Source organism: Ailuropoda melanoleuca, chromosome 19 (genome assembly GCF_002007445.2).
Source record: "Ailuropoda melanoleuca isolate Jingjing chromosome 19, ASM200744v2, whole genome shotgun sequence".
In the NCBI taxonomy this organism is placed as follows: domain Eukaryota; kingdom Metazoa; phylum Chordata; class Mammalia; order Carnivora; family Ursidae; genus Ailuropoda; species Ailuropoda melanoleuca.
Genome location: NC_048236.1, coordinates 33,502,669 through 33,528,437, shown reverse-complemented (window position 1 = coordinate 33,528,437; position 25,769 = coordinate 33,502,669). Strand labels below are relative to the sequence as shown.

The window sequence follows — 25,769 nt, the reverse complement described above, 5'->3', positions numbered from 1 at the left end:
ATATAGGGGCGCCTGGGTGGCACAGCGGTTAAGCGTCTGCCTTCGGCTCAGGGCGTGATCCCGGCGTTGTGGGATCGAGCCCCACATCAGGCTCCTCCGCTATGAGCCTGCTTCTTCCTCTCCCACTCCTGCTGCTTGTGTTCCCTCTCTCGCTGGCTGTCTCTATCTCTGTCGAATAAATAAATAAAATCTTTAAAAAAAAAAAAAAAGATTTTTTATTTATTTATTTGAGAGAGTGAGCGAGACAGCCAGTGAGAGAGGGAACACAAGCAGGGGGAGTGGGAGAGGAAGAAGCAGGCTCCCAGTGGAAGAGCCTGACGTGGGGCTCGATCCCAGAACCCCGGGATCACGGCCTGAGCCGAAGGCAGACACCCAACGACTGAGCCACCCAGGTGCCCCAAATGCTTAGGTTTTTGATAACCCACCTGCTTAACTGAGCATGATCCTTGCTGAAGGGTGGTTCCATCTGAAGATCCAATTCTGCTTTGCACTGAGAATATAATGTTCTAAATACTTCAATTAGGACATCCTCCAGAATTACAGGTCCTAAAATTAATAGACATATTAAAGACAATAATTAATTAGCATTGACAAATCAGGATTATTTACAAATTGGCCTGATCATGGGATGCTTTAAGACAAGTATTTTGAAAAAACTTTTTTTCTGGAAGCTATACTAAACTTCGTATTTTAAGCTGAACAGTGTTTATTTAACAATAGGTTGACATAATAAAAATTACAAAATCAAGGAAGTGTGCTTTGGCAGTTAATAGCAATATCCTTAGAAAAGTTATTTAATTTCTCTGAGCTTTTGTTTCCTCACGTAGAATGAGGATAATACCAAACTTACGGGGTTGTTAGAGGATTGGGAAAAAAATATTTGTAAGGTGGGAAAGCACAGTTCCCAGAATATAATGAGTATTCAATAAATACTTATACCACTACTACTGTTATTTTAAATGATATAAAAGTGCACAAGGCAAATTTTACTACAACAGAAGCCAATCTTAAAAAAAAAATCTCTGAGCTTCATTTATTTTTATTTTTTAAAGATTTTATTCATTTATTTGACAGGGATAGAGACAGCCAGCAAGAGAGGGAACACAAGCAGGGGGAGTGGGAGAGGAAGAAGCAGGCTTCCACTGGAGGAGCCTAATATGGGGCTCGATCCCATAACGCTGGGATCACGCCCTGAGCCGAAGGCAGACGCTTAACCGCTGTGCCACCCAGGCGCCCCGAGCTTCATTTATTATCATGCAAGAGCTAAAATAAATTCTCAAAGCCATTGATGTAACTCGAGTTATTTTTATATTTAAAATTTTTCTTTTTTAATAGTTGGTAAGAAGACATGCATATTTGCTAAAACATCTGCATGTAATTTAATGAAATTACACACTTTATTATTTCATTTTAGTGTTTCTAATATTTTTGGTTTTTCTCAAATTTTGTCTCAGGTGCCATAACTAACTTCCCAATAGATCTAATATCTGGGAAATATACAATGAAGATAGGGAAAATACATAAAACAAGGACGATATGGGGAATCAAGCTGAGGGAGAGAACCCTGATATTTTTGCTCGAGTCTTTGAATTTTGTGAACTCTAAGACAGATAGTCATGACAGATCAAAAATGCTTCAGTAACTTAATCAGGATTAAGAAAAACTTAGATAGTATCTTTAAAATGACTCCTCCATTACACATATAGTATAAGGTAAAATACACAGCATATATATATATATATAGAGAGAGAGAGAGAGTACATATATAGTACAAGGTAAATATGAGAACATATGGGTTGGATGTATACATCTCTATCTTCTTAATGTTCTAGAATAAATTTTAGGTAAGAAATTGTTGAGAACCTGTATTTGAAGGCCACCTCAAAATATAGCAATTTCTCTATGTAATGACTCTTATTTTTACTATGTAACAGTACAAAACAACCACACATGACCTTATGCCCTAGGACAATATGTATTACCTAGCTCAGGTTTGTCAAGTAAACTGATTAAAATACGAAAAGGTTTTAGATCCTGCATTAAAGTGCTCTCTTCTCCAAATCCATTCATTTGTAAGATCCCCACCATTGCCTTTAAAAAAGAAAAAGTATATTAGTTATTTAAATAAACAGATGCAAAGACTTTTTTAAGAAAAAATTTAAATATGACCATAATGGAGATTTACATTTATTGCTTTTCTGAAGTTCTTTCACTGAAGTTAGTTTTTCCCCCTGCTAAGGGGAAAAAAAGTTACATTCATCCGTCTTGAGGGGAAAAAAAGAGTGCTTACATTTTCTCTAGGAAAAAAAGTGGAAAAGTTAAAGAAAAATCTAGAAAAATAAATTCATGCGTTATTTTGACGTTCTGCCTAAAAGATAAAAATGTTTCTATTTAATATCCTCAGCAACGGGCCCTAAAGTACGGCACAGTACCATGACAGTGTCTGCCACTACGCAATTGTCTTCCCACTGGTAACTCCAAACTGTATTCTTACAACCTCACTCATTTAAAAATGCTTCAGATACCATGTATTTTCTATTTGTTATGAATTATTTTGAATATCTCATAATTAAAGTAAAAATAACATAAAACTATGGCTCATTTTAACCTTTCCATTACAAAAGTAATTTACCACATTCAGATTCCTCTTGCAACCCAAATTTCCATGAGGCTTCAGAGGAAATAACACAGGTCCTAGCTCATTTTTGGAAGAGCTCCAATTCATAAGGCAGACAGGTGAGAAGATGAAACTATGTATCATGAGAACAAAGTAAGAAAAAATCTCTGGACTTATAAAGAGGTGAGTCTATCTTAAGATGACTTACTCATTTTATTGTAATCGTTTGCTCGTTACAGTCATTCTTAGGATATTTGTGAACCTTGTCTCTACCCTTTGACGATGAACTAATTCAATTAAGGCAGGACCTTGTCTTACACTTGTCGAGTAACTGCACCAATCAGGGAGCAGACAAAAAATAAAGTGAAAGCATTCATTACCTGGACCAACAATTCTTTCGAAAAGGTAGTGAAATAGTAAGTGGCATGTTCTTCAGGATTACTGTGTCTCGTGCTTCTGGGTCCTATGATAGCACCGTTGTTATCAAAACCTCCATGGAAACAAATAGCAAAATAAATTACAATGCAATTCTCAAAACTGTTGTTCACTAAATACCAAAGCAGCAAATATCTCAAAAACAGCACCAGACACTTACCAGTTGGCAGCCCAATCAATGCCAGCAAGAGAGATCATTTTAGATAGTTTAATAAAGGGAAACCAATTCAATACGTAAGTGAGCATCATAGTAGTCCTCCAGCATTATCCTGTATTTTTTTTTTTTCCAATCTTACGGGGAGTGAAATAACTGAAGATTCAGAAAATCCAAGATAAATTATATTGTATCTTTTCACTCTGGGCAGTAAGGAGTTGTGAAGACAGGCCAAACACTCATAAAAAGTATGGAAGAACAAAGAACTTACTGCTTGAGTGGGAGACTGGTAAGGAACCTGTGCAGGACAATAGTAATTGTTCTGATTCCTTTGATGACTTCTAAGTTTTGGAAATTATGTTATTATTTTGGTTATTAATTTACCTTTTTTTTTTTTGTCTACAAACTCACAGTATAACAGCCGCAATTTCAAAGAAGAAAAAAATCTTGTCAAAGGAAACACGACTCATGGGTTAAAATAGCCTCTACTGTTAAGAAGATTTTGAAATTTCATGATGTAATTTATTACTATTTATATTTTTCTTGTCTATTTAAGCAGACTATGAGTTTCTCCATTTAGGACACACACCACTTGATAATACCTAGTACGGCAAATTTCCTTCTGTCTTTCCTCGGCTAAGACCATACACATCAAACACCTACCGAGAAGCCACGCATAAAGCCTCCGGTTCAGGGACATGTCCCTCCTCAGTACTACGTGAAGGGCTGCTGACAAGATCCTGATCATATCTGGTCGAGTGGCCTGAAAAAGTCAGAAATGTTTTACTTAGAAGAAGTAATTTACTTAGAAGAAGAAATTCCTTTCTTTCCTCTTTAAAAAAATCCCACTGTGCAATATACTCAGAATGTTAGGGCTTAGGAGGTAGTTTCATATAGGACTCATGTGACTTTTCAAACACAGGAATGATCACTTCCATTTTACAGATTAGGAAACAGAAAAGGTAACACAGCTATTTAGTTGCATGGCTCGATTATTTTAATCTCTAGGTTAAAGTGCTTTATCCTATCTAATATTAGCAAGATCTGGCATAAAACAAAAAAAAAAATGGAGCAAAATGCAACAGATTCAAAAAACATATGCTTTTGGTCTTTCACAAGCACAGTGGTATCAACTGGCGGTAAGTACGTTGAAGCTCGCTATCTTCATCAACTCCAAGTCTTTCATTTCCTGACCTTTTAAACATATTTATCTTGTAGTATTTCAAACATATAGAAAAAACAATATAATGAATGCTTTTTGTACCCATATACAGCTTTAACACATCTTTTTTTTCTTCATTTTACTTCAGATCCTCTAAAGAGAAAATTCATTTTTCCCTTGCCTTTCCTAATAGCCTTAATTAGATGTTCAAAAAGTGATTTCCTAATGAAGGTCTGGTTTTAGCTAAAAGAGGTGACGTTAAAAGAAAAATAAAAGGCAGGCAGCTAATTAAATAGCTGTTAATTTTAAGAATATTACTAGATAATCACTTTAGAATAGACACTTGGAATCTGAGCATTAGAAGGTAATGTGGAAATCATTTAGTCTATAAATATCATTCTAGAATAAAAAACCAGAGCCTCAGAGGGCCTAAGTACTTAACCAAATTCAAATACCTGGTTAGTGCCTCACATGAATAGAGAACTGACTCTTTAAAAAAAATTATTATTTGTAATTTTTATTTTTTTGGGAACAGACTTGTTAAACATAGACTTGTTAACTTTTCACTATACCGTGCTTCTTCACAGTACTGGCAAAGGATGCACCCAGCCTATTTGTTTTAAAGGAATCTTAGAAATTTAATTGAGATGTTACACAACACAGATCATCAATACCTAAAAAATTTTGGTCCCTCATCTGAACACAGATGCTTTTTATTACTCTAAGCAATTCTCAAAGTGTGGTTCCTGAACTCCTGGGGATTTCTGAGACCCTGAGACCTGCGTAGGTCCACAAGGTAAAAAACTATATTCGTAACAATACCAAGATGCTCCCTGCCTTCTGAGCTGTGCTGACATTTGCTCTGATCAGCAGTACTGGGGAAGCCTGCCAGTACCCAAGCACGAACAGAAGCAGTACAGCACGGCGTCTACCACACTCGGGGTCGGGGGATTTTTTACTGCCATGTACTTACAGTAAAATTAAAAACAACAACAAAAAAAGCCAGCTGAATGTTGTTAGTGAAGCAGAAAAAAGTTTATTTTATTAAATATTAGCCCCTGCACACAAGTCTTTTAATATTGCGTAATGAAATGGGGATTAAACACAAAACACTTCTGATATTAAATGACGAATGTCTTGAGGAAAAGCACCCGTATGACCATTCGAATTGCAAGCTGTACTACTCATTTTTTTTGTTGTTGCTGTTTTACCAAATACCACTTTTACCTGAAAGAGGGACTGATACAAACTATGATTACTCATGCTTGAACGCCTGGCAGATTATTTTCTCAAAAATAAAGTGAGACTGTCACTTCAAGAACAATATTCATCATTAGAGATAATAAATTTTGAGCTTCCAAGAGAAAATTAGAATTGTTTTTAAGGTTTTAAGTAATCTACACACCCAACATGGGGCTCATCGAACTTAACAACCCCAAGATCAAGAGTCACATGCTCTACCAACTGAGCCACCCCAAGAAAATTAGGATTTTAGAAACCTGTATTTGGCTTCAAACAGTATATACTGAATTGAATTAAACTGGCTTGGGGGCGCCTGCGTGGCGCAGTCGTTAAGTGTCTACCTTAGGCTCAGGGCGTGATCCCAGTGCTCTGGGATCCAGCCCCACATCGAGCCCCACATCGGGCTCCTCCACTGGGAGCCTGCTTCTTCCTCTCCCACTCCCCCTGCTTGTGTTCCCTCTCTCGCTGGCTGTCTCTGTCAAATAAATAAACAAAATCTTAAAATAAATGAACAAACAAACAAACTGGCTTGAAAGCTTCCCAATACCTAAAAAACTTTACCGATAAAATCGATGGTGGTAGTAAGCACTGTGATAGTTTGTTACTGTGCTAACTTCCGGAAGATCTGCATAATTCGGTAAACTAACATTTTCCAAATAACCAGTCATGATGTTATGAAAGCATCTTTGGGAGAGCCTGGGTGGCTCAGGTGGTTGAGCGACTTACTCTTAACCTCAGCTCAGCTCTTGATCTCAGCATCCTCAGTTCAAGGCCCAGGACATGACATCCCCAGTAAAAAACAAACAAACAAACAAAACCTTGTGTGGGTAAAGGATGTATTCAAAGTACCAGACAGATCAGATTTTCATGAAGCAGAATATGAGAAGTTTGCTAATTTGGTTTCAGAGTCCATATTGTAATTAATTTTTTTAAAACTACAGCTTAGTGAGTTTTGGTGTGGTATCAAAGAAGAATATGCTGTTTTAACAACAAAAGACTGCTGAAACTCTCCTCCCTTTTCCAATTACGTATCAGTGAGATATTTTTTCCATATACTTCAACCAAAAGAAAAAAAATCACAACAGATTGAATAGAGAAGCAGATACGAGCATTCTGCTCTGCACTATTAAACCAGTCACTAAAGAAATTTGTGGAAAAATAAAACAATGCTACCCTATTCACCAATTTTTTTTAATGTGTTGGCAGAGTTACTTTCATAAAATGTTATTTACACTAATGTAACTTTGTTACTGTTAACTTTAAATGAATTAGTAAATATTTTAAAATCTGTCAGTTTTAATTTCTAATATGATATAGACAGATCTAACTTACATAAGCAAAAGATTTTTTTTGGATCCTCAGTATTTTTTTTAAAGATGTATTTAATTTACAGAGAAAGAGCGGGCACATGTGCATGCGAGCATATGGGGGGGAAGGGGCAGATGGAGAGAGAGAGAATCCTCAGGCAGACTCCCTGCTGAATGGGGAGCCCAACACAAGGCTCGATTCCAGGATCTTGAGATCATGACTTGAGCCAACATCAAGAGTTGGACACTTAACCAACTGGCCCTGGTGACCCAGGATCCACCCTTCCATCCTTCCCTTCCTTTCCCCCTTCCTTTCCTTCCTACCTTTCTCCCTCCCTCCCTTCCTTCTTTTCTTTATTTTGGGGGAGGGGGAGAAAGCCCAAGCATGTGTATGCATATGAACAGGGGGAGGGAGAAGCAGACTCCCCACTGAGCAGGAAGTCTGACATGGGGCTCAATCCCAGGACCCTGGGGTCATGACCTGAGCTAAAGGCAGATGCTTAACTAACTGAGCCACCCAGGTGCCCCAGGATTCTCAATATTTTTAAAGAGAGTAATTGCATCCTAAAACCAAAGCATTTGAGAACTGCTGATCTATCTAACATCAGATATGAAGACTACAGATATTTTCATAAAATCTTGAAAAGTAATAATGTGTTGGGCACCTGGGATCAAGCCCCCTGTCCAGCTCCATGCTCAGGGGGGAGTCTTCTTCCCACCTTCTCCCTTTCCCTCTGCACGTGTGCTTGCTCTCCCTCTCTCCAAGTAAATTTAAAAAAATTTTTTTTAAAAATTACTAATGTCTTCCAATCTTATTTTGGAAAAAAAAACCAAAAAAAACCCCTACTTTAAAAAAAAAAAAGATTTATTTTAGAGAGCAAGCAAGTGCATATGTGTGTGGTTGGGGAGGGACAGAGGAAGAGGGAGAGAAGCAGACTCCCTGGTAAGTGTGAGGAATGACACTGGCTCCATCTTATGTCTCTGAGATCATGACCTGAGCTGAAATAAAGAGTCAGTTGCTTAACTAACTGACTGAGCCACCCATGTGCCCTCCCCTCCCTCAAACTACTCTTAATTACTGTTGACATTACCACATATGTCTATTATGGAAAAGTATTCTCACTTAAAGGTACAAGTATTAGAAATTAGGGTCAACTTTTCATGAAATAAGTAAGAGAGTCTAAGAACCCATTAACTGCTGAAGCTATTAACAGCAATCACTTTTGCAACAATGTAATGAAGTCTAAGTTACGATCACAATCAAGATTTGCTTTAAATTTATATATATGCAAGATATGGAAAGAGGAAAAGTGGGGAACAAAGATGATTTTGTCTTCATCCATAGTCTCAGGTAATCTAAAAATCTAGTACAGTAGTGGGGGAAATATTATAATTGAGTCTGAGTAGGGTATGTATTTAAAAAAAAATTAAACACAGCTACTGGTTTTATAATACAAATTATAAAAGGTAAGGCTTCAGAAGATTTTCTTGGCTGGTAGGAATATAGAGGTGGTACAGTGAGAAAGTACTGATGGAAATTCAGTTAAACAAAGGTTGAAAAACACTGGTCTAATGAGATTACAAATTAAGTTCTTCCCAATTTAAGTCTACCATGATGTAAATCCCTCAGATCTTGTTGAGTCACCTAATTAGTATACTAAAGGACTAATAATGTTGACTGCTTAGGAGTAAAGGTCAAAAGATTTTTTTCAATAAAGACCCAGGTGATAAATACTTTAGGCTTTTGAGCCATATACATTACTTTAGCACATTCTTTGTTTTCTTTTATAAGTCTTTAAAAAAGTCAAACTCATTACTACCTGATGAGCTGTTTGCCCACCCCTGTACTGGTAAGTTTAGACTACACTGATGTCCCAGCAGGTGTTTCTGTGAAAAGCCAGAGGCAGAATAAAAGCCTCTGGCTTAAGGATGGAAAATCTCAAAAACAGAAACTGGGGGCAGTTTATGACCTTATTAGGGACAATATAGGCAATGAAGTGTAAAATTCTTCAATTATTAATAATTCAACTTCAAACTGAATAAAGTAATAAAGAAAAATGTGAGCATGACAGATCATAATGAAAATTCACTAGTTATTTACTAACCATAGTTCTTACAAAAACCCAAAATAATAATCTTTTCTGCTAATGATTTTTTAGAACTAAACATCCTTTTCCGAGAAAGAAATTCTCCATCTTATTACTTCCGTTCTTCCATTCTGAGTGTTCACATACTGGAGTTCTACATAACTCCTCATCAAAGTTTAGAACTCAAAAGAATTCAGACCACCTCTTTAAAAATGAAGACATTGATTAAATCTCCACCAATGAAACACTTCACTCATGATTTGTTAACTGTTCTCATCTGTAATAAAAGTACTAGAGAACGTCACGGTGACTGAATATTTGGCTTTCATACAGCCAACTCTGTTGAGGGTGTGACACACATCACCAATCGCCAAACCAAGAAAAGGTAAGTCACATCAGGACAGGGATAACAGCTGGGTAGAAGACCTGGGTCTCAGAGTCCTGCCTCACTCACATGTTTTCATAGGTTAGGACTTTTATTAAAAGTATGAAATAATCTATTTCAATTTCCACGTTCTTACGCAAATCAATAAAACCTTTTTTTTTTTTTTCTGTTTTTCAAAATTTCCACAAATTTTGCTCCTTAAAAAAAGGAACTTGTTCGGGGCACCCAAGTGGCTCAGCTGGTTAAGTGTGTCTGACTCTTGATATCAGCTCAGGTCTTGATCTCAGGGTTGTGAATTCAAGCCCTGCATGTATTGTAGGTGGTATGTATTATACTTACCAGTTCATAAAATGAAAGAATTCAACTTAAAAAATAACTACACATCAGGAATCTATGATTTTCCAAAGAATTCCTTATATTAATATCATTATTAATGTTTTACCTGACTCATGTGGAATGGAAAACAGAAGAGTATGAGGTCCAGTGTGCTTCTCTGTACAAGTACACTTGAGTCCTGCACCGAAGTACTTACTGCTTCTACCTGAAATAAGAGAGCCTTTAATATCTCTTGCCTGTTACACCGGGAGAGATTTACCATTACCATGCAAATGGAATGCTTCATTTTCTCCAATAGACAGAAGTATGCTTCTCAGTTTCTTCTCACTAATTAAATGTATTTACTTTATTTTGAATAGGTAAATATATCATGATGGTTTAAAAAAAATGAAGGCACACAAAAGAGTATATACAGCAAAAAGTTCTCTCCCGTATTTGTCTCCTAACCACTCAATTTCCTTTCTGCATGCAACCAGTATAACTAGTGAATATTTTCTACAAATATTAAGTAAATAAAAACACACATGCATATACCCCAAATTTTGCCTTTTTCTTTTAACAATATATTTTGGAGATCTTTCCTTAACACTAAAGAGCTTCATTAATTTTTTATGGCTAAAGAAATACTCTATTTCACAGATGAACCCTAATTTTTAAATAGGCTCCTAATAATAGATATTTATGCGGTTTGTAAATATTTACTATTGTAAATAATGCTGCAATATACAGATGTACAAGTAGTTTATAGGATTAATCCCTTAAGGTAGAACTCCTGGGTCTTGGGATGTATCCTTTGCAATATAAATAATGCAGTGCATTTCCTTAAGCTTATATATATTTATAGTCCCACCAGCTCTGTGTGACAATTTCTGTTTTTCATGTTTACCCATGTGTTTGGTTTTTTTTTTTTCATTTTTGCCAACATAATATATGAAAATTGATATCCTGGTTAAATTTTTATTTCTATCATAAGTAATGTTGAGCATCTTTTCATGTGTTTATTTTTACTTCCTTTAGGTTAATTATCTGTTCAAACCCATTTTTCTACTTGATTATTATTTGCATATTTATTTATAGTAGCTCTTGAATAACATGGAGGGTAGTCCTTTGTGATGTGTAACAAATAGTTTTCCAATTATGACATTTGTTTTTTTAAAGAAATAAAAAAGTGACTTGCTTAAAATTTCCATTAAGTTATTAAAAGGAAATATAATAATCCCCCATTTAAAAATTTTAAAATCTGCCTAAAAATGGTATAGTCATTTTGGAAAATAGTTTGGCAGTTTCTTATACATTTAAACATACACTAAAAGAAGATACAGGAATAACTTTGTGATCTTGGATTAGAATCAATTTTAGATAATACCTAATACCAGACAAAAGATAAAAATGGCACAAATGACGAAAGATAAAACAGATAAACTGGACTTGATCAAAATTAAAATTTTCCTGCTTCAAAGGACAATATTAAGAAAGTAAGAAGACAAGTCCATAGCATGGGAGAAAATATTTTTAAATCATATATATAAGGGTTTAATATCCAGACTATGTAAAGAACTACAACTCAACAACAAAAAGAGAAGTAACACCATTTAAATAATGGGCAAAGAATCTGAAGAAATATGTCTCCAAAGAAGATATAAAATGACAATAACCACAAGAAAATATGTTCAATGTCATTAGGGAATTGCAAAATCAAAACTACAATGAAATATTTTACACCTGCTAACGTGTCTATTATAAAAAGACAATAACAGGTGTTAAAAAGGATTTGGAGAAATGGGAACCCTCATATGTTGCTGATGGAAATGTAAATTGGTGCACTTTGGAAAAGTTTGCCAGTTCCTCAAAAAGTTAAACGCAGAGATAACATGACCCAGTAATTCCACTAATCAATGAAGTGAAAACCTATGCCGACAAAAAACTTACACCTGAATGTTCAGAGCATTATTCATAATAGCCAAAAAAAACTATCTGATGGACAAATAAAATGTGGTATTATCCATACAATGCACTATTATTCAACCATAAAAAGTAATGAAGTATTGACACCAGCTTCAACAAAGATGAGTATTAAAAATATTGACAAGTGAAAGAAGTCATTCATAAAAGGCTATATATTGTATAACTGCATTTGTATGAAATGTTCAGAATAGGCAAATATACAGGAGCAGAAAGACTAATGGTTGCCAGGGGCAGGAGTGAGGGGAAAAAAGTGGTGTGATTAATGACTATGGGGCTTCTTTTTGAGGTGATGAAAATGTTCTAAAAATAGACAGTGATAACTACACAACTTTGTGAATATACTAAAAATCAATGAACTACACAATTCCAAAGGATAAATATTATGGTATGTGAATTGTATCTCAATAACGCTGTTATTTAAAAAAAAGGTGAATGTTACCTTTACCATATGAACAGGAATCCTATTCCTAGGTATTTCCCCAAGAAATAAAAAGCTGCTTATGTCTCCACAAACAACCGTATGCAACTGCTTACAGCAGCCTTATTCATTATTGCCCAAACCAGAAACAAACATTAACTGGTGATATATAAACAAATCGCAGTACATTCACGCAATATGATACTACACAGCAATGTAAAGGAACAGGCCACTGATATGTGCAAACACATGGATGAATCTCCAATGTGTTCCACAAAGCCAAAGAAACCAGACTTAATGGCTGATACTGCATGATTCCATTTACATAACATTCTGGAAAAAGTACAACTATAGGAACAGAAATCAGACCACCGTTTGCAAGGGCCTGGGAGTATAGGGTAAGAGAAGTAACTACAGGGGCCCAGAAGAACTTTTTGAAGTGATGTAAATAGTCTTTATTTTGATTATAGTATTGGTTACTTGACTGTAGGCATTTGTCAAATTCATACAACTGTACACACAAGATGTTATTTTCAGTGTATGTTAATTATAGTTTAATAAATGTAATCAAAAATCTGCATAAAAAATCTCAGTCATTTCATAATCGTATGGGGAAAAAGTACAGGATGATTAACCATAATTAAAAAAGAACAACTTTTCATAGTGACCTTTGAGGGTTTCTTTGTTTACTCCTTGAGGATTTTCACAGTGTTGCACTCTACATAGATAAAAAGTTTCCTTCTGTTCTTAATCTAGAAATTAAAAAGTATAAGCAATCAATGTGATTTTCGGGTACTATCTTTTACCATCTCCTTTGGTACTGCATCTCCTTGTACAAATTCCACACAGAATCTGGCTGTCACTCTATTGAAAATCCATCTTTCCTATAACGAAAGCTATGACTGAAGAGAAGGTCGAACGATATAATTAATGTGACTATGTTAACAGTGGTTGATCAGTTAGCAAGATGTTAATAAAGACCATTTATTTGCTTGAGAAACAGCTGAAGATAAGATATAACCTACAATTCCTTTTCCATGAAAAAACTATTTTGAAGCTTTTAAAAACAATAATCAATGACAAATTTGGTCTTTAAGTGTCCTTGATGGAAAATGTAAGTTCCATAAAAACGGGAATTCTGTTTGGAGCACAATTCTCACTATCTGTCTGGAATAGGGTGCCTGGCTCTGAAGAACTGTTACGTGAGCAACCATGCACAGACGTACCATTAGCTCAATGTCACTGCCAATTATATACAGTTGATCTTCCATGGAAAGCTTCCTGTTCAAATGGGCAAGAACGTATGTGATTCCTGGTAACCGCACAGCAGGACTGGTGAGGAGACTACCCCAGAGGGCACTGTAGAAGGCTGACTGGTCCACTGCAGCAGCAACCTTTTCCAACAAGGTATTTGTTCTGAGGTACAAAACAAAGTGGCTTAAGAAGACAAGCATTTAGTTTCACGTTGTTAAGAAGAAATTATTCTCCTCCAGACTGTATGAAAGCATTCACACTGTCGTTCCATGCTTTGCCCTGGCAACAAATGTGCCAGACTACAAGAAGTGTATACTTCAGAGGACTGGATTTCAGTCCTGTCTCCCCCATTTACTAGCTGTGTAATTTGCAAAACTCACTCAATCTTTCTTCAGTTCCTATGTCCTGATCTGTAAAATGAAGATAATAACAACAAAAACAACACCCCAAGTCCTATACATCTTAGTTAATAGTAATCCTACAGCAGAATATATTTTCTGTTGAATTTCTATGAAATTCTTTTCCTTTTTTTTTTTTTTTTTAAAGTAGGCTCTACACCCAGTGTGGAGCCCAACATGGGGCTTGACCTCAGGACCCTGCGTTCAAGACTTGAGCTGAGATCAAGAGTCAGACACTTAACCGACTAAGCCACCTAGGTACTCCTCTATAAAAAAAATTTTTTAAAAAGATTTGAGAGAGAGAGAGACAGCACGCACATGCGCACCGCACGTGTGCACAGGGGGAGGGGGAGGGGGAAAGGAAGTGGAGGAATCTCAAGCAGGTTCCCAATGGAGCCCAACAACCCAGGGCTCAATCTCAAACCCATGAAATCATGACCTGAGCTGAAATTATGAGTTGGACACTTAACCGAATGAGCTACCCAGCATCCCCCCCCCCACTTTTTAAGTAGACTCCACCCCCAGCATGGAGCTCAATTCGGGGCTTGAACTCACAACCCTGAGATCAAGATGTGAGCTGAAATCAAGAGTCAGACGTTTAACCAAATGAGCCATCCAGGTGCCCCCCTCCCTGCCCCGTGAATTCTTAAAGGACATTTTCCAAATGTTTCCTTCTCTTTGAAATCGTATTATGTAATACACAGTAACTTTGAAAGTTTGTAGGAGATTCTGGCAGAGGAGCACAGCTACTCATATACCCTTGGCCAAAGAACAGTCCTCCTCTGTTGCAGAACGTTGTCAGCTTTGATCAAGCACACAGCTTCAGGAGGAACACACATGAACAGTGAAGGAAGAAGGGGACACCTGCCTAGCCAGCCAGGTCAGCTGAATCAACCGTAGTGATCAATGGGGTGACAGATGTCACAGCCAGATTGCCCTCACACCCTGTAATTCATAAAACTTTAATGAATCAGACCTATAACAAAATCAAAGATGCATTATTGCTTTATTAAGGACTACATTTAAAAATAAATTACTTTTGATTTGTTTCAAGCACAGAGTAACATAATACCTAAAAATTTATTACACTGTAGTATAGTAGAGTCAGAATCAAAAGAATCTGATGATGCGTTCTACTGTTTACTTGTTGTATGATTTAACCTAACACTATACTCCCTTCTGGCCTTAATATAGCTATGGATTAGAAGAATATGATAAATCCCTTTATTAGAATTTGTGTGGAATAACTGCTAAAACATAATGCTATGGTTTGAATGTTTGTGTCTCTGCAAAAGTCATGTTAAAACCCTATCCCCCCACAATGATGACGTCAGGAGAGGCAGAGCCTTTGAGAGGTGCTTAAGTCATGAGGGTGGAGCTCTCATAAATGAGATTAACGCTCTTATGAAAGAAATCCCACAGAACTCCACAGTTCCTTCCACTGTGTGAGGACACAGGGAGGAGGCTCCAGTTACCAACCAGAAGAGGGCCTTCACCAAAACATGACCTTGCTGGTACTGATACAGACTTCCAGCCTTTACAACTGTGACAAATTTCTTGTTTATAAGCTACCCAATCTATGGTATTTGGTCACAGCAGCTCAAATGGACGAAGACACATAACGAAATAAATCATACCACACGCATAAAAATCATTATCGTGTTAAATTTTTAGTTGTCACTAGCAGACTTATACGTATTTGTCTTAGAATATAACAATTAGAAACAAAACTGACTTATACACTAAATGAAATTATGTCATACGTTTCTAAAACTGTAAGTAAAAAAGTTAACATAAGAAAATGGTTAAGTTTTTATACAAAAATTGTATTTTCTCCAAATAGTTTAGGAAGGTAATCCAGTATTTTCAGGATTAGATTCTTACTGCATTACAGGAACATATGAACCACAATAAAATAGAGTAGCTGGTCAATGCACAAGTTATTTAAATTTAAATCATTAAGTGTACTCATATAATAAGCTCGGCATTTTCTGTTTTTGCCACCTCAATTCAATTTCCTTTTTGGTAAGAATATCAGTAACAAGCTACTAAAGATAGTGCCATCATGCATTGTCTATAACTATAAACTTCCTAAGAAGTAAAAGGCTCCAAAATAGATTAATTCATTTTCTTTAAAAAGTTAAAATATCAAGAGCATCATGTCACAGCTAATGTAACAGCACTGTACTTGGTCTTAGGCTCTTTTCCACCACCAATATTTAAAAACTGTTGGCACAGCGTCCAATTTCCCATTCTTTTGTTAATTTAAGTTCCTATATATTGATTATTATTTTAAATTATGGGTTGCAATTTTTTGAGTGACATATATGCTAGGCACTGGACTAAGTGCTTTCATTATTACAATAACAGAATGGAATTAAGTATTATGTTTGTTGTATAGATGAAGAAACTGAATAAAGTTCTGAAATGTTGACAAAGCTTTCCTAAGCTGTCCAGTGTCTGTTGAGCCACGATTTGAACGCAGTCCATCTATCTCCCAAGTCTGTGCTCTTACCACCTACCTATATTTTCAATGCAATACACAAACTATACATACTACTATATATATACATATATAGAGAGAGTCCTCTTGCACTTAAGTGCTTAACAAGTACATTAAGAATCTCTTGCTCCTAGTTTATATAGTAAACAGAGGTCATCAAGAGAGAACTCTCTCAGTTTCCCACTTTTCTGCCTCCAATTTTAGGTAGTCTGATCTAAATTTACAGTTGAAGCTTCCTCAAAGCTACCTTCCCCCATATATATATATTTGCTATAGAAATCTTCAGGCCATATACTGAAGTGTCTAGAATAAATACTTTTTGTGAGGTTAAAACATTATTAATCCAAGGATGCTTGCTGACAAATCTATGACTTTGCTTACTTAGTTGCACCAGTAACAGCACCACCTTACCTCTCATAGTACTCTGATCCTTCTTCTAAGCCAGGCAGAATACCAGTTAGCAATCCTTGTAGACCAGGCTTCAGTGTTTTACCCAAAGGCAGGTAATAGATCTCATACAAACTTAGCAATGTTGGCTTCACAGACATGGCAGCATTTGCAAGAAGAGGAAATAACCCAGAACTATTTAAAAAAAAAAAGAAAAGAAAAGAAAAGAAAAGAAAAGGGGGTGGGGAAAAGTACATTAACTACAAACTATTAATTCATATGTACCTACATATGTATATAAATCTTGATTTATATTTTGATGAAATAATAAGTTCTACTGATTGGCTCAGAAAGATATCCTCTATATTGATGACTTCTCTATCCATTTAATCAACCCAGGTCTCCCACCTGAGCTTCATACTCATAAACCCAGTGGCGACCCAGCTATTTCAAAAAGTCTTCAAATTTCACAATTTCAAAGTATGGCATCAACATCCATCTGGTTGACCAAAAAGCTATAAATTTAGGAGTGATCCTTGACTCTTTAAAAAAAATCTTCTCCTCTAACTTGTCATCAATCACCAGGTTTTCTCTTCAAGTCACTCTACATATTTTTTGAATATTGTAAATTATCTCCATGTCTACCAGACTTTTCCTTCGAAGACCCAACCATTATATAGAGCTCAATCGCCGACTCACCAGGTACCACTTCAGTATTGCCCTGAAGCACCTGTCCTCAGTAAAACCTTTTACTGGTTTCCTGTTGCCTTTCAGATACAGTCTAGTTTAATGTAGCTTTTACCATTTTTTGACATCTTGCTACTACATACCTCTGTAACAGACCACATAAGCTCACCAATTTTGCTCTTGCACCTTCTGCTCCAGCTATACAGAAGAATTCTTTTCAGTTTTGTTTTAGAACCTTCCATGCTCTTTTTTAGTGTCCAGGCCTTTCCACATGCTGCTCTGACAGGTTCAATTCCTGCTCCTTTACTTACATCCTTTTTGTTGTCAGGTGATTCCTAGACTTTCAGGAATTAGCCTCAGCCCTTTCCTGGAGGAGACTGTCTTCTAATTAGACTAGGTTAGGCTCCCTATTTTGTGTTCTCATAGTATCCAATACTTATTCGAGTAAGTAATTCTGTACTTACTGAGTAATTCTAAATATCAGAAAGCAAGGGACCATGACTATCTTTTGTTTCCATATCTTGAGGTTCTAGCACCAAGTCCTCTTGCACTTAAGTGCTTAACAAATACATTAAGAATCTCTTGCTCCTAGTTTATATAGTAAACAGAGGTCATCAAGAGAGAACTCTCTCAGTTTCCCACTTTTCTGCCTCCAATTTTAGGTAGTCTGATCTAAATTTACAGTTGAAGCTTCCTCTAAGCTACCTTCCCCCATAAACACCAGGGTCCAAGGCCAGCTTTTGCCAGGGTCCTGCTTCATCCATTTTCCTTTTTTCTCCTATAACTTCTCTCTCTCTTTTTAAGACTTTATTTTTTAAGTAATCTCTATACCCAACATGGGGCTCAAACTTACAACCCTGAAATCAAGAGTTGCGTGCTCTACCAACTGAGCCAACTAGCCAACAGTTTCTTAAAGTAAAATTTGTGTTACTGAAGAGTTGAAAAGTTGCAGGCATGAGTTACAAAAGTCTTGTAATAAGAAAAGAAAATCTACTACCTCTGAAACTAGTAATAAACGATATGTTAACTAAATTGAATTTAAATAACACATTTTTTAAAACGAAAGGAAAATCTATCAGTTATTAGAGAATTACATGTAACACTGATTCAGAAATTCTTTTTAAGTGCTGTTCTTTGGAATGCAGTACTTATTAATATTAAAAATAACTTGTTACTGAGTTTAGATAGTGTTTTTTAAGACATGCATACAGAATTTAAAGACAAAACATATATGCACAGTAAAGCGGACCAGCAAAGCTAAAAGTTGGTTTTTATTTTTTTAAAGCTTTATTTATTTTAGGGTTGCCTGGGTGGCTCAGTTGGTTAAAGCATCTGCCTTCGGCTCAGGTCATGATCCCAGGGTTCTGGAATCAAGCCCTGCATGGGGTTCCCTGCTCAGCGGGGAACCTGCTTCTTCCGCTCCCTCTGCTGCTCCCCCTGCTTGTGCTCTCTCACTCACTCTCTCTCAAATAAATAAAATCTTCAAAAAAAAAATTGATTCATTTTAGGAAGAGAGCATGAGCAGGAGGAGATAGAGAGGGGGAGAGAAGCAGACTCCCCACTGAGCGGGGAGCCTGATGTGGGGCTCGATCACAGGACCCCAAGATCATGACGTGAGCCGAAATCAAGAGTTGAATGTTTAACCAACTGAACCACCCAGGTGCCCCAAGTTTGTTTTTATTTTTAGTTTTTTTTTTTCATAGATTTTATTTATTTGAGAGAGAGAGACAGCAGGAGCGGCAAAGAGACAAGCAGACTCTGCACTGAGCATGGAGCCAGATGTGGAGCTCCATTTCACGACCCTGAGATCATGACTTGAGCTGAAATCAAGAGTGGGTTGCTTAACCGACTAAGCCACCGTAGTGCCCCTAAAAGCTTGTTTTTAAAAAGACTAACAAAATTGATAAAGCCATGACAAGACTGATCAAAGGAAAAAAATAAGGTCTGAGGTACCAACATCAAGAGTGTAAGAGGAAACGCGGATATGCATATGACAAAGAATGAAACGAGACTCCTACCTTATGTCACACACAAAAGTTAACTAGAAATGGAGTAGAGACTTAAATATAAGGCCAGAAACCATAAAACTCTTAGAAGGAAATTATAGGGGGAAAGCTCCTTGACATTGGTCTTGGCACTGATTTTTTAGGTATGAAACCTAAAGCACAAGCAACAAAAACAAAAATAAACAACTGGGACTGTATCCAACTAAAAAGCTACTGCACAGAAAAAGATGATCAATAAAATGAAAAGGTAATCTATGGAATGAGAGAAAATATTTGCAAACCGCATATCTAATAAAAATTAATATAAGTTAATAAAAATTAATATAAGGGACTCGTGATATAATAGCAAAACCCCTCAAATAATCCAATTAAAAAATGGACAAAGGACCTGAATAGACATTTTTCCAAAGAAGATATTAGAATGGCCAATAAGTACATGAAAAGGTGCTCACATCATTAATCACCAGGGAAATACAAATAAAAAACACAATGGGGTATCATCTCACAACTGTTAGAAGGGCTATTATCAAAAAGACAAAAGATGACAAATGCTGGCAAGGATGTGGAGAAGGGAACCCTTGTATGCTGTTGGAGGGAATGCAAACTGGTACAGCAATTATGGAGAACAGTATGGAGATCCTTCAAAAAATTAAAAATAGAACTACAATACAATCCAGAAATCCCACTTCTGGATATATATCTGAAGGAAACGAAATCATGACCTTGAAGAGATATCTGCACTCCCATGTTCACTGCCGCATTATTTACAATAGTCAAGACATGGAAACAACTTGTATCCATTGACAGATGAACAGATAAATTGTCACACGTGCTTGCACTTATGCATGGATGTGTACACACACACACACACTCTCTCTCTCTCTCTCTCTCTCTCGCTCTCTCTCTGGAGTATTATTTGGTCATTAAAAAAAAAGAAATCTTGCCATTTGTGACAATATGGATGGACCTCGAGGGCATTATGCTAAGTGAAGTAAGTAAGCCAGGGAAAAACAAATATTGTATGATCTCATTTAAATGTGGAATCTAAGAAAACCAAATGCATAAAAACAGAAGAGAATGGTGGCTGCCTGGGGTGGGTGGGGAGGAGAAGTCGATGAAGGTGGTCAAAGGTACAAACTTCCAGTTACAAGATAAATAAGTTCTGGGGACATAATGTACAGGATGGTGACTACAGTTAACAATACTATATTTGAAAGTTGCTAAGAGAGTAGACCTTAAAAGTTCTCATCATAAGAAATCATAACTGAGGTTATTATGGATGTGTTAACTAAAATTAACTAAAATTATGGTATTCATTTCACAGTATATACATATATAAAGGTATGTATGTTATACACCTTAAATTATGGTATTCATTTCACAGTATATACATATATAAAGGTATGTATGTTATACACCTTAAACTTATACAATGTTATGTCAATTACATTTCAATAAGGATGATAAAAAATTTCACACATATATGAGAAAAGAGAGAGAGAGGATTAGCGATTCAGAAGTTAGGTAAGAGGAAAGTATCCAGAATGTAACAAAGACAGACAAGAGGTTTGAAAACAAGGAGAGGATAAGAGATGGGGAAGCTAGAATAAGATCTAACACATGCTTACACATAGTCCCAAAAGGGGAGAGAGAATAGATGGAGTAAAGGCAATTTGAAGAGATTCAGAATCGATGAAAATCACTGAATCACAGATTTAAAAATCCCAATGAATCCCAACCAGGATAAATAAAAAGATACCTCCCTCTAAATACATGACAGTAAAACTACAGGGTACTAATGACAAAAGTGTAGCAGAAAGGCTCTTACAGATAAGGTAACTAGGCAAGTCTTCTCTGAGGATTTGACACTTAATCAGAGACCTGGATTACAGCATATACAGGGTGAGGGAAACAAAAAAATAAATGAGGAAGAGTAAACAGAGATCTGTGTCACAGAATGGAGTAAATTGGGTGGAAAGTGGTAGGAGCTGGACGTAATCGAGATAGCAGGGACAAAGTATATAAAACTTAAGAAGCCATACTAAGAACTTTGAAGTAACAGGAAGAAGTCAGTGGAGGTTCTTAGCAGGAGAATGACATCTATTTAATGTATTAAAAAGTTTAATCTGGTACTGTGTGGAGAAAAGGGCATAAAAGGATAAGAACATGATTGTTTGTGTTAGGAGGCCAGTGACTTTGGAGCAGATGCTGCCAGTGAGGGTGGAAAGTAGATGTACTGGAACATCTATCAGAACAATAGCTAACATTTATTGAGCACTTCCCACATGCTGCATCGTTCTAAGTACTTTATACATATTTATATTTTTAATTCTATTAACAATCCTGTGAAACTGGTAATCTTATTTTTTGCAAACAAGAATACACACAGAGAGGTGAAGAAAATGATCCAAGATCACAGAGCTGGTGAGTGGTAAGGGCAAACCATTTTGATTCCAAAGCTTCTGCTCTTTACTACTATGAAACAAAACTCTTAGTGACAGAAAGTACATGGGAGGAAGAAGAATATGGGCAAAGAAAACAAGATACTAAGTGTAACCCCTGGATTTCAGGCTTGTGTAAATGGATGGACAACAGTGCCATTTACTGAACTTTTAGTGCACCTGCAGAAGGCTGGGTTTATAGAAAATGAGGGTGGGCTGGAAGAAGGTGAGCATCACATGCTTTTACAGAAGCACAGAGATGGTGAGTAAGCCAGAAATTTAAAGCAGAAGCCAACACTGGTGATACCAAACTGGGAGTCTGCACTGAAAGGATAACCACGGGTGTGGATAAGCTCACCTAACAAAAGAATATAAAGTGAAAATGTAAGACTAAGCAAGCTTTAAGAACCACATGAAGACTGAGAAAGTAAACTGCAGAATATAAGCCAATACAAAAAGACTATTTCAGGTAGAGAACGGTCAACTACATTGAAAGCTGCTGAGCGATAAAGGTATCTTATTTTCTTCTCAGTGTAGTCCTCATGTTTAAAAAGGCAGAGAGTAGTGTAGCCCCCACAATTTTAAACAAAAACTTTTCATAAATGACATAGAAGAAGAAAAAATCTTACATTAAGGAATACCCTAAATTTTTCTGAAGCACTTATATACTTGACATTGATATCTAAAAACGTCCATTAAGGAGTTTTCAATATTTTAGCTGTTACTGCACAAAACATAAAACAGGTAAAAGTATTTTTTATTTATACATAAATAATAAAAGTATTCTTACCTGTATAAAAAAAGATCTTTGGCAAGTCTCTTAGGTCCAATGATTTTGAAGATAATTTCATATGTTTCAAGTGCCTTTCGATGAACTCCACCTGGTAATGCTGGATGTAGGCATTGAGCTAGGCGCTTGCCTATGGTCAGCTTTTTGGGTACTACTTGGTACTTTGCATTATTTTGTAAAACCTTGAAGAAAACATTTTAATTCAGTTGAGAAAAACAAAAACATTATATCTTTTATTTCTATTTTCTAGTACAGAATTATCAAAAATCTTTATAGGACTTCTTTACCCCCTAAAAAATTATAAAGGATGCCAAACTCTTGTCTTAGTTACATCTATCAGTATATGCCATATTTAAAATTAAAACTGAGGATGCAAAAAAATTATTTTGTTAAAAGAACCCACTACATGTTAACAGAAATTTTTTATTAAAAGAGTCACAATATTTTGCCAACAAATTTATTCAGAAGACAGGAAATGATTTAATGATTTAGATTTTTTTTTTTNCCCAAAAAGGATTAGTTATTTAAGTAACAAAAAGAACCTATAAGTTCTTCAAAGTACTATAGTAAAGTACTGATAGAACATTGCAGAATAAACACTCCAAATGAAAACAATATAATATGCCAGAATTGGGATTTAGAAGAAATACAAAAGAAGCCATTATTTTACAAAATAAAGAACTTAAGTTAAAAGATATAAAATGACCTGCCAAAGGCAAGTGCAGTAGAAAAGTCAGGACTAGATCTCCCAGTTTATAACAAACGCGAAGGCTCTGAGGTCTACTTAGATATACCATTTTCAATGTTCTTCCCACTACAAGCTTTTAATTCAGTCTTAAATTGAATGTAATGAATGTAAATAAAATTAAATCTATAAATGTAAAGTAAATTAAGGGCAAAAGACCAGTAAGAATACAGCTATGAAAAATAGTTTTCAACTAGCTGCTTCTTTTTCCAAAATATTAATTTGAATTTTATTTTATTTATTTTATTTTATTTTTTAAATTTTATTTATTTATTTGACAGAGATAGAGACAGCCAGTGAGAGAGGGAACACAAGCAGGGGGAGTGGGAGAGGAAGAAGCAGGCTCATAGCGGAAGAGCCTGATGTGGGGCTCGATCCCACAAAGCCGGGATCACGCCCTGAGCCGAGCCAAAGGCAGACGCTTAACCGATGTGCCACCCAGGCGCCCCATTAATTTGAATTTTAAACACAGCAGACAAGGGTCAATATTTACATATTTTTAATTATTTTTTTTAGTAATCTCCACACCCAACGTGGGGTTCAAACTCAAGACCCTGAGGTCAAGAGTCACATGCTCTTCCAACTGAGCCAGTCAGGCACCCCAATATTTACATATATTTTAAGGAAAAGTATAATTACCTCTGGAGAAAACTTAATGATTCATAACACAAAATGTTTTAATAAAAAAATTCTATTAATTCCAAATAAAATTTAATAAGTAAAATATAGCACCATTTTCTAAAAGTATTTCCAAATTGAAAAACTTGTATAAATGAGGTGAAAATTTAGTATATTCATAAACAATAAAATTTTATATTAAAACATATATTTAGACTATCATCAACAAATTTGTTATTTCATATAGTACATATAATCCTTCCCTGTTTCTCAACTTAAAGTAAGTTTTTCAATGACTTGCATATCCTACTTTGTATTATCTGGATACAGTAAAATGCTTTCATAAATACTGATTAAATATATAAAAAACTACTTATGTACTCAATTATGTATATTAATTTCTGCAATTTAATAAATTGCTTTTAAACATAGTTCCTAGTAAGTTTTCAGAAAGAGAGTTTTCAGAACAAAAAAGAACCTAACTACTTTTAAGCATATTCATACTTTTGAATGCAATTTCTTGAGGCTACTGTAAAAAAAATCTGGGAATTTATCAAACCGCAAGTGATAAATGTTAGAAGTTAACATGCCAAACAGAAGTTTGCGCATCTAATTTTAAGATAAATCCTTGCACATTAAAAATAAAAGTTTTTTTTTGAAGATACAAAAGTAATTATCCATATAGTATGTATGAGGTTGAACAGTAGTGTTCTTGGAACATATTTTATTTATTTATTCTTTTAAAGGTTTTATTTATTTATTTGACAAAGAGAGCCAACAAGAGAGGGAACACAAGAAGGGGGAGTGGGAGAGGAAGAAGCAGGCTCCCAGTGGAGGAGCCCGATGTGGGGCTCGATGCAGGGCTCAATCCTAGGACCCCGGGATCATGCCCTGAGCCAAAGGCAGACGCTTAATGACTGAGCCACCCAGGCGCCCCCTTGGAACGTATTTTAAGACAATTTCTATACTAATAATTGTACGCTCAGCTGCTTGATGTTAAAACTTACTTGGAGAGCTCTCATTTCCTATCTTCTTCTCCACTCCATTTAATATTAAAAGCATGCCAATTCAATAACAACTGCTAAAAAAACCCCAAAACCCCCCAAAATCCCCAAAATCAAAACTATAGGTGTGAGGTGAGAGAAGTTTGATCTAAGAAACAAAAAACAGCGTTAACATTTAAAGCTATGAGTTGATCCATAACGCCACCATAACAGGGGATTAAAACCAGACATGTTAAGAGAAAACACACGAGGTGAACCTCCAAGGCCTAAGCGACTGCTTGTCACTTTTGTAAAAAGTACTGACTATATCTAAGAAATGCCTGGATACAAAATTTTCCTTACTGCTACATAACATTTAAAGGACAGAGAATTTACTACATTCTTTTTTTTAAATAGTATTTTATTATATTAGTCACCATAGAGTACATCCCTAGTTTTTGATGTAAAGTTCCACGATTCATTACTTGCGTATAACACCCAGTGCACCATGCAATACGTGCCCTCCTTAATACCCATCACCAGCCTATCCCATTCCCCCACCCCCCCTCCCCTCTGAAGCCCTCAGTTTGTTTCCCAGAACTTCTCTTTCTGGAAAACAAAGAGAAGTTACTACATTCTATACGCAATTTTTAATTTTGCTGTCAGGAACTGCAGAACCATATCTGATGATTAATTATAGAAATTTGTTAGCCCTTGGAGTTAGCGTAGTTGCTTCCCAGTTTTGTGTTTTTAACAGCAATGATGGAATAACTATATTTTTCAAGTACTGTTGTTGTTCTGGCCACAAAAATATGCCTGGCTATACAGGTAGGCAACTCATGAAGTAAA

General features: G+C 35.9%; 2 protein-coding genes across 4 annotated transcripts in view; one reads left to right on the top strand and one right to left on the bottom strand.

Annotated features, from left to right (window-relative positions):
* Window positions 1-25,769, top strand: part of ME1 (malic enzyme 1) — a 320,859-nt gene that overhangs the window by 244,117 nt on the left and 50,973 nt on the right. The gene's annotated exons all lie outside the window — the stretch shown is intronic.
* DOP1A (DOP1 leucine zipper like protein A) overlaps window positions 323-25,769 on the bottom strand; it is a 126,255-nt gene continuing 100,808 nt past the window's right edge. For 2 of the 3 annotated variants that reach the window (XM_034648215.1, XM_034648216.1), the window contains exons 3-10: window positions 22,575-22,756; window positions 16,675-16,845; window positions 13,335-13,524; window positions 9,832-9,930; window positions 3,870-3,969; window positions 2,998-3,107; window positions 1,983-2,091; window positions 323-546 (exon numbers count right to left, since the gene is read on the bottom strand). In XM_034648215.1, the coding sequence (XP_034504106.1) occupies window positions 347-546; window positions 1,983-2,091; window positions 2,998-3,107; window positions 3,870-3,969; window positions 9,832-9,930; window positions 13,335-13,524; window positions 16,675-16,845; window positions 22,575-22,756 (1,161 nt within the window). In that variant the 3' untranslated portion in view covers window positions 323-346. The remainder of the gene's footprint in view (window positions 547-1,982; window positions 2,092-2,997; window positions 3,108-3,869; window positions 3,970-9,831; window positions 9,931-13,334; window positions 13,525-16,674; window positions 16,846-22,574; window positions 22,757-25,769) is intronic. The other variant, XM_034648217.1, reaches the window with a different exon arrangement.